Below are 14,581 nucleotides of genomic sequence, written 5' to 3' on the forward strand. Positions count from 1 at the left end.
ATAAATGTTAGGGTTTATTTATGATCTCTCAATTCTATTTTGTTGATCTATATGTGTATCCTTATGTCAGTACCACATGATCTTAATCATTGTAGTTTGTAGTAAGTTTTGAAATCAGGAAATGTGAGTCTACCAGCTGTGTTCTTCCAAGATTATATTGGCTGTTCTGAGTCTCTTGCATTTCCATATGAATTGTAGAATCAGCTTGTCAATTTCTGCAAAAAAGGCAGGTAGGATTTTGATAAGGGTTGTATTGAATCTGTAGGTCAATTTGGAAAGTATTGCCATCTTCACAATATTAAGTTTTCCAAATCTTGTACATGATATATCTTTCCATTTATTTAGATCTTTTAAAAATTTTTCAACAGCATTTTGTAGTTTTCAGTATACAAGTCTTGTGCTTTTTCTGTTAAGTTTATTCCTAAGGGTCTTATTTTTTATGATTCCTAATTTTATTTTCAGGTTGTTTATTGCTAATGTATATAAATACAATACTTTTTGTATGTTGATCTTGTATCCTGTAACCTTGCTGAACTCATTTATTAGTTCTAATTGATTTTTAGTAGATTCCTAGGGATTTTCTATTTATAAGATCATATCATCTGCAAATAGTGATAGTTTTATTTTTTCCTTTCCAATCTCGAGGCCTTTAATTTATTTTTCTTGCCAATTATCCTGCCTACTATTCAGTACAATGTTGAATAGAAGTGGAGAGAATGGACATTCTGGTCTTGTTCCCAATTGTATGGGGAAAGGATTCAGTCTTTTGCCATTTAATATGATGTTAACCGTAAGTTTTTCATAGATGGCTTTTATCAGATTGAGGAAGTTCTTTTCTATTTTAATTTGTCGAGTGTTTCTATCATGAAAGTGTTGGATTTTGTCAAATGCTTTGTCTGTATCCATTGAAATGATCATGTGAGTTATGTCCTTTGTTCTATTAATATAGGCTTACATTAATTGATTTTCAGATTTAAACCAACTTTGTATTCTTGGGATAAATCTCACTTGTTTATGGTGTATAATCTTTTTTATATGTTGCTGGATTCAGTTGTTAGTATTTTATTGAGGATTTTTCTTCTATTTTCACAAGAAATATTGGTCCATAGTTTTCTTTTTAAATAATTTCTTTGTCTGGTTTTAGTATCTGGGTAATAACACTGGCCTCATAGAGTGAGTTGTGAAGTGTTCCTTTGTCTTCTAATTTCTGGGAGAAATTGCGTAGAATTAGTATTATTCTTCTTTATACATTTGGTAAAATTCACCAGTGAAGCTATCTGGGCCTGTGGGAAGTTTTTTCAAATTATTAAAATCAATTTAGGTTTGTTTGATATTTTGTCATGATTATATTGAGGTTATGTATCTTAAATCTCTTGTATTTTATAGGTTCCTTCTCTCCTTCTCTCTGTATATTTGCAATTTTTGAAAAAAAAAACAAGCTTTGAATGAGGCAACATTTAATGATTCATATTCAAAATGTGACTATGCAGCAGGATAATAGTCATTTGAGAGCGAAAGGAATTTCTGTATATTTTTACATCCCTCTTTAGTATATCAAGACTAGGCCTGGTTGGTCAGATTATGAGTTTCCTAGTTTTTAGAGAAAATTTTGCCATTTAGTCAAGAAACTAGAGTCAGGAAGAATGATGACATGACATAGGGAAAAACCTAACTCCTGAGATCCTAGGGGATTGTGGGGAAGATGAGAAAGTCAAAAGAGGTAAGACAGTGGCAAGAAGAGGGATGGTCAGATCTGTGCCTTTGCTTCCCTCTCTGGGTCCCAGTTGAGTGCTATGGACCACTAGTGAGGAGAAAGCTTGCCTCTCTTCGGTTGATTGTAAAGATTAGAACTTCACAGTTCTCTGAGAGGGTCCCAAAAGGCAGAAGCTGTGAACTTGGGGAAGAGCTGCCTCGAACTGCTTGCCGCTGTGGTCGTTGGAAGATCTGCCTGGTTCGTGTGTGTGTATGTGTTAGCTACACTGATGTGTTCAACTATTTCTGGTCCCTGCAGATAAGAAAGCATTGCTACTTGCTCTTAGATTGACCTGGTAATCGAGAAGCACCCACCATGTGCTTCAGCAGAATAAAAATGTCCATCACTGGTTCATAAGAGCAGTCTATTCCAGGCCTTCCATACTTAAGATGGTTTGCTTTTGTGCAGAAGAATATCACAGTGTGACCTATATATAGGTGCCAAGGGGGCACATTATCACGAGCAGGCAAAGAGAATTGACAATTTACTCAAGGAGATTCAATCTCAGGAAGAAGGGCTGTATTAGAGTTCTCCAGAGAAACAGAATATATATATGTTTTACTCAAGGAGATTCAATCTCAGGAAGAAGGGCTGTATTAGTCAGAGTTCTCCAGAGAAACAGAATATATATATGTGTGTATATATATATACACACACACACACACAAATATATATAAACACACACACATATATATTAGAATATATATGTATATGTAAGTGTGTATTTATTTCTCATATAATATATAAAATAGAATATATATGTATATGTATATATGTGTGTGTATATACATTTTTCTGTTTATCTATCTTATATATTGTTTCTCTCCCTCCCTCTCTCTATCTACAGAGAGTGATTTTAAGCAATTGGCTCATGTAATTGTAGGGGCTAAATCTGTAGGACAGGCTAGTAGGCTGGAAATTCAAGTAAGAGCTGATGTTGCAGGGTTTTTTTTCTATATAATAAATTTATACTCCCTTCACTCATTTCTTCCCTCCCCACCTCATCCCGCATCAAACTGTTCTCTGTATGTATGAGCTTGTTTTTTGCTTTTGTTTGGATTCCAAATATAAGAGAGATCATATGGTATTTGTCTTTTTCTATCTGACTTATTTCATCTAGCATCATGCCCTTGAGGTCCATCCACACTGTTGCAAGTGGCAAGAGTCCATTCTTTTCTATGGTGGAATAATATTCCATTGTACGTGTACACCACAATTTCTTTGACGTTGCAGTCTTGAGTTTGAAATCTGCAGGGAAGGCCAGGAGGCTGGAAACTCAGTCAGGGTTTCTATGTGGCACTCTTTTTTTTTTGTTTTTTAATTTCAGCTTTATTGAGCTATAACTGACAAATATGTTGCACTCTTGAGGCAGAATTCTTCTTCTTCAGACATCGGTCTTTGCTCTTAAGTCCTTCAACCGATGGGATGAGGCCCACCCATATTATGGAGAGTAATCTGCTTTATTTAAAGCCTACTGATTGTAGATGTTAATAACATCTGAAAAATACCTGCACAGCAACATATAGACTAGTATTTGACTGGACAAGTGGGCCCCATATCCTAGCCAAGTTGACACATAAAATTAACCATCTCAATGACCAAGGTGAATATTTAGGACAGAGGCTCCTACTGAAGTAGTCTTGATGAAAGAGAGAAGATAATTTCTAGGACATGCAATCAGAGTATTTAAAAGACTTTATGAAATTAAAATACCTTTTTTTAATTAAAACATTCAATAGATGAACCGGGAGTAGGAATGGTCACTACTGAGAACTGAATTAGTTGTCTGAAAGATTGGTCATAACACACAGCTCAACTATAAAGAAATGGAGGCATGAAGAAAAAGATAGTTTGGAGGACAGATCCATGAGAGCTAACCTGTGAATAGTAGAAATTCCAGGACAGAAAAAAATAGATGGAAGAGAGTGTTACTTAAATCCTAGGAAAAAACTCCCGAAGCAGAAGAAAGATTTGAATGTTCATATTGAAAAGCGTCAGTGAGACATAGACAGGATTAGTTCAGACACACGTGGAGATATATCCTACTGAAATGGCTAAATTTCAGGGATTAATCGAGATTCTTATGTGTCCAGATAGTCCTTTCAAAAGAGAGAGAATCAGAGGAGCCTTTGATGTCTCATCTAAGACATGAGAAACTAGAATAACAGGTGTAGACAATTGAGGGGGAGGAGGTAGAGGGACTGTGATTCTAGACGTCTACACCTAACCAATAAAGCATGATTATCTGCCAAAACAAAAGACGCTTTCATACACGCAAGGAGTCAGAGCATAGACCAGGTACATTGCTTGAGGAAAATACTCAAGGGAAGTGTCCTAACCAAGGCACAATTAAAACAGAACAAAGCTTTCCAGATAGGAAAAGACAAAGAGGAGAGAAAACTGAGATGAGCTGTGAATCTTGCAACATATAGAGCTGAATCTATAGCATAAAGGGAAAATTAGTAAAAGTGAGGACCCTTAAAAATGAAGAACACACTGTAAGAAAAAAATAATAGCCTGGTACTAAAAATTTTAAACTGTTATTTGCAAAATCTGAAGGCAAGGGAAGAGTGAGAGAATAAACTTTTTCTTTTTTTAAAAGTTTTTACTTTGCCGGGGTTTGGGGGAGAAAGGGGCAAATAAAACATCTTGGTGGGGGAGCAGCATAATAATTTAGTTTTGATATATTAATGGAAATATATTGGTCTAATTATAACTGTTAGGAAGATAATCATGAACATAATTAAAAAGCATTGTGGGACTTCAAATTTATAGGAGAAAAAATAATGAACAGAGACTAGACCAAGCCAGCCAAAGTAAGGAAATGGAAACAGAGAAAACAGCACCAAGAAATATAAATGGCAAATGTAAAATATATAGAGGGAATAAAACCAAGTATATCAGTTTCCTTTCCTAAAAGTAAACAGGCTGAATTCATCTATCAAAAGGAAGATATTGAATTAAATAAAATCCAGCTTTATGTTGTTAACATAAAATGTACCTAAAACAAAGTGACAAGGAAAGATGGAAAATAAAGAAGTATCTTGAAAAATACACAAGAAAATGGGGAACTAGGTGGCTGGAAAAAGAGGTTGAAGGGAGACATTATTGTTTTTTTTATTGAAGTATAATTGACATAAAATATCCTATTAGTTTCAGGGAAGGGAGACTTATGTTTTACTCTATACGATATTGTACCTTTTGATATTTGTACCTTTTATCTATATTACTTTTCCAAAATTAACCAAGAATTAATAACAGAAATGTGCAAAAATATATCAGGCCAAAGCAAGAGTGGTACCATTATTATCATACAAATGGAAATCAAGTTCAAAACACATTTAACAGAACAAGTAGTGATATTATATAAGGCTAAAATCAGGTACCATTCAAGAAGAAGATGTAATAACCATACACTTTTATGCATCATATAATGTAACAGTCAAATATATAAAAGAAAAACTACCCAGAGAACTTGAATAAAAATGCTTTTGAGCTTTAACAGATCAAGTAGACAAAAAAATAAGCTATGATAGAGAGGGTTTGAATAATCCAATCAATCAGTTCTATTTAATAGATGTACATATAGAGAATATACACATTTCTATGTCCTGATATAGGTACAAAATCAATCATGTGTTCAGCCAGAAAGAAAGCTTTATAAATTCCAAAAAGTTTTTAATTTAAAGGCTCTGCTCTCTGATGATAAACCAAGAAACTGGAAATTTAACAATGAAAAGATAACAACAAAAACCTCTTATGCATGGATATTAAGAAACACTCTCCTCGATAGGCTTTATTTATTTATTTATTTTTTTGTGAGGAGATCAGCCTTGTGCTAACATCTGCCAATCCTCCTCTTTTTCTGCTGAGGAAGACTGGCCCTGGGCTAACATCCATGCCCATCTTCCTCCACTTTATATGGGATGCCGCCACAGCATGGCTTGCCAAGCAGTGCGTCGGTGCGTGCCCGGGATCCCAACCGGCGAACCCCAGGCCGCCGCAGTGGAGTGCGCGCACTTAACCACTTGCGCCACCAGGCCGGCCCCTCAATAGTTTTTAGATCAAAGAGGAAATAAAAACTGAATTTATGAATTATCCAGGAAGTAATGAAGAGAACACCTCATTCTAAAACCTATAGGATATAGCTAAAACTGTTGTCAGAGTAAAATTTATAGAAAGAATGAAAATACTTTAATTGAGAATTCAGGGCCGGCCCAGTGGCGTAGCGGTTAAGTTTGCCCGCTCTGCCTCAGTGGCCCGGCGTTTGGATCCTGGGCGCAGACCTACTCACTGATTATCAAGTCATGCTGTGGCGGCGTCCGATATGGAGCAACTAGAAGGATGTACAACCATGACATACAACTATCTACTGGGGCTTTGGGGAGAAAGAAAGGAAGAAAGGAGGAAGCTTGGCAACAGATGTTAGCTCAGGGCCAATCCTCCTCCTCAAAAAAAAAATGCTACAAAAAAAAGATTCTTTCTAATTGAGAACTCAACTTGGAAAATAAGAAAAAGAATAAAATAAAACAAAATAAATTAGGAAAGTATTAAGATGAAATTAGTACAAGATAATGAAAAAGATGAATAAAAGGATCTACAAGTAAGAAACATGTCTTTAAAAATGCCTAAGAAAATGAAAACTTCTCAGACAGGACAGTTGTCACATTGGACTAGAAGGTAAGAGGATTGTCTCTTATTATGACGTTACAGCTTTATCACAGGCAGAGGGATGCACAGGTGATATTTTGAAACTATCAATCCTGGATATTTAAGTTTCTACCCCACAACATGACAAAGAGCCAGGGATCTCTGCAAAATGATTTATTGGGATAAGTTAGTGGGCAGAAGGGGAGGGACTGCTATGAAGAAAACATAAGGAGGACCTAGAACCACATGAGAGGCTGAGGGAAGCCAACAGAATGCAAGAACAAGAGGAAAATGTCTGGTATCGGATTAAGACTGATCAGAGGGGCTCGACTGGGATACGTGAAATGCAGCAGGGAATTTGGTAATCTTTGGGGCCGTGACAGTCGGTACTCAACAAGGGGCAAGGACCTGGCTGGCCCCTGGAGGCCAGGAGCAGCTCCGGGCTGGGGTCTGCAGGAGAGGATACACATCATGCCTAGGTGTTCCAGAGGACAATGACCGTGACGACAGAGGCGACCATGAAAAGCAAGTAGAAGTGGAAGAGCAGGGTGTCCATCGTGTGGCTGAACTGCACCCACAGGCTGACCAAGTGCTGCTTCTGAGCCTCATCTTCCTGCTGGACCCTTGTTGACCCAGGGCTGCCATTTAACTCTTCCTTCCTGGGACCTGGCACCTGCCCCACCAACTCCACTGGCTCCTTCACACCTGCAGAGAGACAGAGACTCAGACATGGGCCGTGAAGGTCACCCAGGGAGGGAGGGGGACAGGAACGAGGAGGTGTTGGAAGAGAAAATGTGGGCAGTGCTGACTTCCCTTACCAGGCAGGTGGGCAGTGGTGAGGCCCAGGCCCTTGTTTCCCTTCTGGGGTGCAATAGGGTAGCATTTCCTTGGGCTGGTGCAGTGTAGAAGCAGAGAATGGAGCCACCGAGGCATGGGTGGGGGCTGGGTGGTGGCCAGGTGCAGCAGGTAGGTGATGAAGATGGTCTCCAGCAGGCTGAGCACCATCAGGGACAGACACAGGGCAAAGTAGACACCTGGAGGGAGGGTGGAACTGAGGGAGGGCCAGAGGCACCATCCAGGACTCCTCTCCTTTCTTCCAGTCCCACCCTGGCAGGCATAGAGCCTCCTTTCCCCAGTATATTTCCCTTCCCTTAGCTAGTTCAGTCAGTCCTTCCTGCCCTTCTCTTGCTAAAGGCTGGAGGGGCCATACTGATGAGGGGGGTGCCACTGGTGGGGAGTAAGTCATTCATCATGAGCAGGAAGACATTGTAGCCGAGCAGAAGCGTTATCTTGAATGGGGCACGATTCTTGTTTTCTGCCGGCAGGTAGAAGCTGAGGGCGTCAATCGCAACCAGAAAGCCACTGGGCACCAGAAGGTTTATGACATAGAGGCTGGGCCTGCGCCTGATGGCCACCTGATGGGGAGAAGAGAGAAGGAAGTGGATGTGGGATTTGAAGGCTGCCAGAAATAGTAGTGACTGTTTCTGTCTCTGCGTTTCTCATTGGTCTGATATTACCCTGGGATCTGGGACTGTGCAGAATGCATCTTCATAATTTGGTGTAGAACCCTCTGCCAAGGGAGAGTTATGCCAGAGCCATGAATTTAGGTAGGAGTATGTGGCTGGGCAGCCAAGAGAGAGCATTCTGGCCTCAGGCAGAAGTGGTGAGAATGAGAAACCCTGAAACTTGGGAGATACTCATTTGGTGGAGACTCTAGGTAAGGGTAGAAGCGAGGAAGGAAGGAAAAAGCAAGGTCCTTGAACTCACATAGAACATGATCTGATCATACTGGCTGGTACCCATGGACATCTTTGAGGTGGCCTTGTTGATGCCCAGGAACTCCCATTCTCCGTTGGTCTGCACAATGTCCCGGGACGTTTCTGACATTTCCCACACTTCTTTCTCCATGCCCAGCAACATGTAATCCACTGAAAGGGAAATCCGAATCATTTTCCAAGGATACAGTTTCCTGTTGACTCAACCGCACTCTCTTTCTCCATCCTTTCATTCAACAAATATTTTTGAGTGCCTACCATATGCCAGGAACTTTGCTAGGAGACGGGGATGGTAATGAACAAGATAGACTTGGGTTCTGCCATTATAGAAAATATTTAAGCATCCATAGAGCCCTAATCTTTGCTCTACCCATACACCTTGGTCACCTTTTACTCATAGTTTCTTTATAGGTTATTTCCTGTTGTTTTATTGGTTGTTCCCATTCACCTCCATCCCTGAGACTCCACTGCAACTTACCTGTGTGGAGGAATGAGCGGAAGGTGAGTGTGCAGTTCTGCTTGTCAAAAGGGAAGTAAAAGATGTCCAGGTTACAGATACTGACCACCTTCATGGGTTTCTTATACGTGATGCGACCTTCATTACTTATGTATGCTTTGAGGCCTTTTGGGGTCTTATCCACATCCATGCTGGAAGAGAGATGAGGTGGGACGCAGGTACCATGTTTTTTCTTCTTACCTCTCTGGTCATTTCTCAGCCATCTAAGACCACTTATAGTGGCCCCGATTGTAGATTGTGAACTCTACTGATACTAGGAGATGGGGCTTCCCCTGGTTTTCCCCAGCCCTTAATACGCACAACTCAACGATCAAAATGCTTGGGAGCCACAGGTTCTCGGCTGCGACACTGATCCTCATGACATCTGCACACTCCTCTGAGTTCCATCTGATAAATGGGTTGTCCCAGACCTAGGGCCCAGGCAGAGGAGAGGTGAGATCCTGATATGAATTGGGGTTATTGTCTCCTGCCCTTTGATTTTTCTTAAAAAAAGTTATGAAATATTTCAAGCACATAGAAAATAATATGACATAAAATAATAGAATAAATGTCTGTGTATCTACCGCTCAACTTTGTGGAGTCAATATTTTGATAAATTTACTTTGGCTTTTTTTCAAGAAATAAAAATTACAGATACAATTGAAGCTCTCTGTGTCCATTTCTTCATAAACTTTGATCCTGCTGCTTTCTCGCTTTTGTGAGAGATTACTGGTGATCAGGGAAATCCTCTCCTTTCTTCAGGAGAAATGAGATTCAGACTTGAAAGATCAGTAATTCAGCCTCTCTGAGCTAGAATTTCCTCAGTGTGAAATAAGGGTACTGGTGAGTATCACAAGAAATAACATATATAAAAGACTCTTGTAAACTGTAATGTTTTCCATAGGTTATTATGTACTAGTATCTAGCAAGGTTTCAACTGTCTTCCAGATGCCTTTCACCAGTGTCTATTGCAAGGAGACCTTGAACAAGCACTTGGGTTCTTTGAAGCCAAAAGACTTAGTAGTCTTCCTCTCCTCTGCGGGTGCCGGGCATCATCCTCTCTTGTTTCTGTGATGACCTTTCCAAGGCTGGCCACCTTCTCTGGAAGCTGTTTTCCAGGATTGTCTGATTCTGGGCGGGCTTGTCTAGTCTAGGGCACTTTTAACGACAGCAGCTGCAGTTTGTGAACCACAGCCAGAACAGAGTGCTCTATAAACATTAAATAAAGGTTTGTACTGATTAGTACTTCTCACCTCACTGTGCATACAAAACACCTGGGGACTGTGTCGGAATGCAGTTTCTGATTTGGTAGGTAGGGTGACTAGCTCATCCTGACTTGCTTGGGGCTTTTCTTTGTTTTCGTACTGAAAGTTCTAAGTCCTGAGAACTCCTCACTCTTGAGCATGCTGGGATGGTTGGTCCTGCTAGGTGGGTCTCAAGAGTGCATGCATTTCTAAGCTTCCAGGTGGTGCAATAAGCCAGTGCTGCCCGTCTGGGAACCACACTTTGAGAGCAAGGTTAGGTGATCATTACAATTCTTCCCCTCCTCTCTCCTTCCTTTTAACCAGGATTTCAGGTTTCATTTACTTTCATTTTTTCCCTTTGGTTTTCTTTCTTTCTTTCTTTTTTCTTTTTGAGGAAGATTGGCCCTGTACCAACATTTGTTGCCAATCTTCCTCATTTTTCCTTTTTCTCCCCAAAGCCCCAGTACATGATTGTGTATCATAGTTGTAGAGGTGTAGTTCTTCTATATGGGACACCGCCTCAGCATGGCTTGATGAGTGGTGAGTAAGTCCGCACCCAGGATCCGAACTGGCGAACCCCAGGCTGCTGAAACGGAATGTGCGAACCTAACTGCTATGCCACCGTGCTGGCCCCCCTTTTGTTTTTTAATTAGTACACTTATGATATAAATTTTCCACTGAGTTATTTATACTTTGACTACATTCCATAGATTTTTATTTGTAGTGCTTTTCATTTCTAATTTCTTTTTTTTTTTTTTAATTTTATTTATTTATTTTTCCCCCAAAGTCCCAGTAGATAGTTGTATGTCACAGTTGCACATCCTTCTAGTTGCTGTATGTGGGACGCGGCCTCAGCATGGCCGGAGAAGTGGTGCGTCGGTGCGCGCCCGGGATCCGAACCCAGGCCGCCAGCAGCGGAGCGCAAGCACTTAACCGCTAAGCCACGGGGCCGGCCCTTCATTTCTAATTTCTATTTAATTGTTTTATTTTCTCTTTAGCCCAAAGCTTTTGGAAATTTACTTTTAAATCTCCAAGAAATAAGGTTTTTTTGGGGGGGGCGGGGCTGTCTTTTTGTAGTTAGTTTCTATTTTCATGCAGTGTAGTCAGAGATTGTGCTCTAGGTAATTTCTGCGTCTTGATTTTGTTGAGATATTCTTTGTGGCCCCAAAATACAATCAGTTTGGGAGAATATAATATTCCATTTGTGTCAGAAAAGATTACGCATGTTCGTTGGTACAAAGTCTAATATGTTTATTAAATCATATTTCTTTATTGTGCTGTTAAAAATCACTATATGTTTATTCTTTTTCTGCTTGATTTTTGAAAGCAGTATATTGAAGCCTCTCACTGTGACTGTGGATTTTTCAATTTCTCCCTCTTGTCTCAAAGCTATGTTGTTAGGTACATAAAGGGTCGTAATTATTATGTCTTAGTTTAAAATCCTTTCTGACTGTAAATGAAGGGCGAGAATAAACAGTGTTGGCCATACCATTTCCAGCCACAGGAATGATGACAAGAGCTGCAGCTGTTCATTCTGCCAAAAGAATTTCCTGTTACCAGCATGTTGCTGGTAGGAAGTCTGTCCATCCCACCCCACTCCCCATTTTTGTTTACCAACCCCCAAGGTATATAAAAGTGGTGCTGTGATCAAGGCCAACATTATAGGTCAAGGACAAAAGTTTGGTTAAAACACATGTGTTAGGCCATGGGCAGGAGTGCAAAGCAGGACTGGATTAGGGAGTAATTCTCAATCCTGTCTCAGCGTCACTTGAGGAGCTTAAAAATACCAATGCCTGGGTTCCATCCAATCAGAACCTCTGGGATTGGAGCCTGGACACTGGTGGGCAGCCAGGGTAGAGAATCACTAGGTGAGAAGAAAAGAAATTCTCTGTCATGTGCTATTACACCTCATCCTGCTAAACTGGATAGAGCTTCTTTGAGATCCCCATGGGGCAAATGCCATATAGCAACGATGGAGGAAGCTGCAATGTGGTCAAGGGCTTTGGAGGTTGCCTTGCCAGGGGATGGGAAAAAGTTAAGGATACTAAGGAGGGCTAGAAGGGTCATCACTCACCACATCTAGGATGGCAGACAAAGTGAAGGAGATGTTGACTATAGTGGGGATGCTGAAGTTGGTGGCTGGACGGAAGGCCTTCCTATCAAACACTGAATCCAGAACAGCGGGATATGCCCCATATTGGCCAAACTTTGTGCAATTGATGGTGAGAGTACTGCTCCTTCCTGTAGTGGACATAGAATGTGTGAGAAGAGGGAGAGGCCCCTAGTGTTCCCTGTATGAGAAGCCCAGGGCAGGAGCTTGGGGGTAGCCTGTGATTGATAGCTGACATTTATTGAGTGTTGACTATGTGCCAGGTATAGTCTAAGTCCTTTAAATGGATTACCTCATTTAATCTTCCCAAGCCCCTATCAGGCAGAAACTATTTTTATCCTCATGTAATCAACGAATTAACTAAAGTGCAATAAGAGGAAGTAAATTCCCAAGGTCAAATAGATAATAAGAGGCAGAAACTGGACTTGATCTGAACCCAGGTTTGTTCGGTGCTGCTGCACTATACACCCCCAACGATGAGATGGAGGGTGGGAGAGGAGGATCACCAAGAGGGGCCCAGATGCTGAGTGCCTCCCACCAAGGCCAGGGAGGATGTGTTGGGCTGGAAGGCAAATGATGGAAGCTAATGTGGTAAGCTGAGTTAGGGCTCCGGCCTTCTTTCTAATGTTTCTGTCTCTATGCAAAGCATGCCCAAATCTATATGCAAACTGAGCCCCGGGGCAGCGATAGCCATTGGATAAGATTACATTCTCAGGGGCCCCAAGGAGAACACACCTGTTTCACCTTCACTGCCCCAAACTTCCTTCTCCCTATTTTGCTGCTCAACCCTATGTCAGCTTTCTAGTTTGAGGCTTTTGAGGTGTTGCCTTCCCCCTTTTTCTGACTAATAAAGATTCCAGTTTTCTGCTGGTGGAAATTTGTTAGAGGAGGAACAACTAGGAATGAGAGAGAAGGTTGATGGTCTCTGTGCCAAGGACACCGAGCCCTATCCATTCCCAAAGTCACAATGCTCTCCAGGCAAATCCGTGAATCATTCAATGAGCAATGAATATTCATTTGTCAGTCACTGTCTGTTTGTAACTAGAGGAGCATTTATAATGTTTTCTACTGACTAGACCATGTGTACAATTTATGCCTCTTCCCTGCAGAGGCCTCGAAAGCCACCTCTGGTTCAGTCCTCTCCTGTACTCCATTATCCAGAAGTCAAGTGACAACCTAAGGGGTAGAGATGACATTTATTGACACTTATCAAATGCCAGGCACTGTGCTACTCACTTTTTCTCATTGAATCCTCACAACCCTGCAAGGTAGGTCCTATTTTACAGGAGAGGAAACGAGCTCAAGGAAGTCAAGCCATTTGCCCAAGGTTGCACAACTAGCAACGTGAGGGACCAAGATTCAAACCCAGGTCTGTCTGTCTCCAAATCCCAGATTCTTTCCACTATACCATGTTAACTCCCTGGAAGAGAAGCACACTCTATTTTCACTCTCCACCTGCTGCCCTCTGGCATCTGACCTAACCTAGAACACTTGGATCCAGTAGGTGGATGGGGAAGTTATGGCTAAAAGTGGGCACTTTGCCACAATGTAGTGGGTTTCATAGCTACAGAGAGAAAGAATTATACTCGTATGTAGAAAGATGGATGGACATAGAGGCTAAATGGGAGAGAAGACAATTGGGGATGGCTTATGGGAGGAAAAATAGAAGTATTCTTGTGTGGCATGTCACTAAAAGGGGATGTTCTATCTTTAAGAGAAGGAAAGTCTATTTGGGAGTTATGGTAACATGGTTATGCAATAATTATGCCCATTTTAGATAATCTCTAGGAGCTGTAAATTTGAAAGAAGTTCCTAGGTGTTCTACCAGAGAGGGTCCTTGCTTCTTCCCCTGTTGTTTCCCCTTTCTTACCTGGAAGCAGAAGACCAAGAACAACGTAGAGGGACAATCTCTCCCTGTGGAACGAGCTTCCTCCCATCTTCTTTGTCTAAATTCTTCTCTGAGCATGTACCAAGACCCAAGAATCCCCAGATTAAAAGAGCACAGGCCACACCTAGTCTAACTTTGAATATTGATAGCATCATTTGACCACTGACATTTGTAACCTTCCTGGAAAAAGTGTTCTGGTTGTCTTTTCTTGCCCATAATTGAAGTTCAGTGTGCTTTTAAGACTTTCTTTCTTAGATATTTCACTACAATGTGTATGGTTCTGGATTAGTTGATATTTATCATATTCAGACCTTGGTATGATCTCTCAGTCTGAAGATTTATCCCCTCAATTCTGGAAAATTCTCAGCCATTTAACAAATGTTGTATTTCCTCTATTCTTTCTCTTATAAGACACATGTTGGATCATTTCCGTCTATCTTATATGTCTCTTAACCTCTTGTATTAGTTTCCTATTGCTGTTGTAACAAATCACATACTTAGTGGTTAAAAAAAACACAAATTTATTTTACAGTTCTGTAGGCCAGAAGTCTGAAATAATTTTCACTGGGATAAAAATCAATGTTTTGGCAGGGCTGCATTCCTTCTGGAGGCTCTAAGAGCAAATCCATTTCCTTGTCTTTTCCATGTTTTAGAGGCTGCCTGCA

The 14,581-nt window shown here is 40.8% G+C and overlaps 1 protein-coding gene and 1 long non-coding RNA gene across 4 annotated transcripts in view; one reads left to right on the forward strand and one right to left on the reverse strand.

The window, feature by feature from the left end:
- The window catches only part of LOC147915178 (uncharacterized), a 46,756-nt gene that overhangs the window by 10,579 nt on the left and 21,596 nt on the right, over positions 1-14,581 (forward strand). The gene's annotated exons all lie outside the window — the stretch shown is intronic.
- HTR3E (5-hydroxytryptamine receptor 3E) lies at positions 6,879-13,965 on the reverse strand. Of its 3 annotated transcripts, XM_004424663.2 has the most exons (9): positions 13,899-13,965; positions 11,993-12,159; positions 11,408-11,452; positions 8,996-9,105; positions 8,657-8,826; positions 8,171-8,331; positions 7,614-7,818; positions 7,222-7,437; positions 6,879-7,108 (listed from the first exon to the last, which is right to left on the reverse strand). In XM_004424663.2, exons 1-9 carry the CDS (start codon positions 13,963-13,965, stop codon positions 6,879-6,881), a joined length of 1,371 nt encoding a protein of 456 aa, XP_004424720.2. The 3 variants fall into 3 exon arrangements, with proteins under 3 accessions (XP_004424720.2, XP_004424721.2, XP_087295564.1); XM_004424664.2 differs by lacking the exon at positions 11,408-11,452; XM_087439438.1 differs by lacking the exons at positions 8,657-8,826; positions 8,996-9,105; positions 11,408-11,452; positions 11,993-12,159; positions 13,899-13,965 and having other exon boundaries at positions 7,222-7,439; positions 7,586-7,818; positions 8,171-8,233.

Source organism: Ceratotherium simum, chromosome 15 (genome assembly GCF_057802395.1).
Source record: "Ceratotherium simum simum isolate JZ-2026a chromosome 15, ASM5780239v1, whole genome shotgun sequence".
NCBI lineage: Eukaryota > Metazoa > Chordata > Mammalia > Perissodactyla > Rhinocerotidae > Ceratotherium > Ceratotherium simum.

Bases quoted from the DNA above. Each gene is read 5' to 3' on its own strand.
- HTR3E (XM_004424663.2), bottom strand. From the start codon at position 13,965: ATGGGAGGAAGCTCGTTCCACAGGGAGAGATTGTCCCTCTACGTTGTT. The intron at 12,160-13,898 runs GTAAGAAAGGGG...TGTCCACTACAG, and splicing joins TCTTGGTCTTCTGCTTCCAG to GAAGGAGCAGTACTCTCACC. The intron at 8,332-8,656 runs GTAAGTTGCAGT...TTTCCCTTTCAG, and splicing joins CCGCTCATTCCTCCACACAG to TGGATTACATGTTGCTGGGC.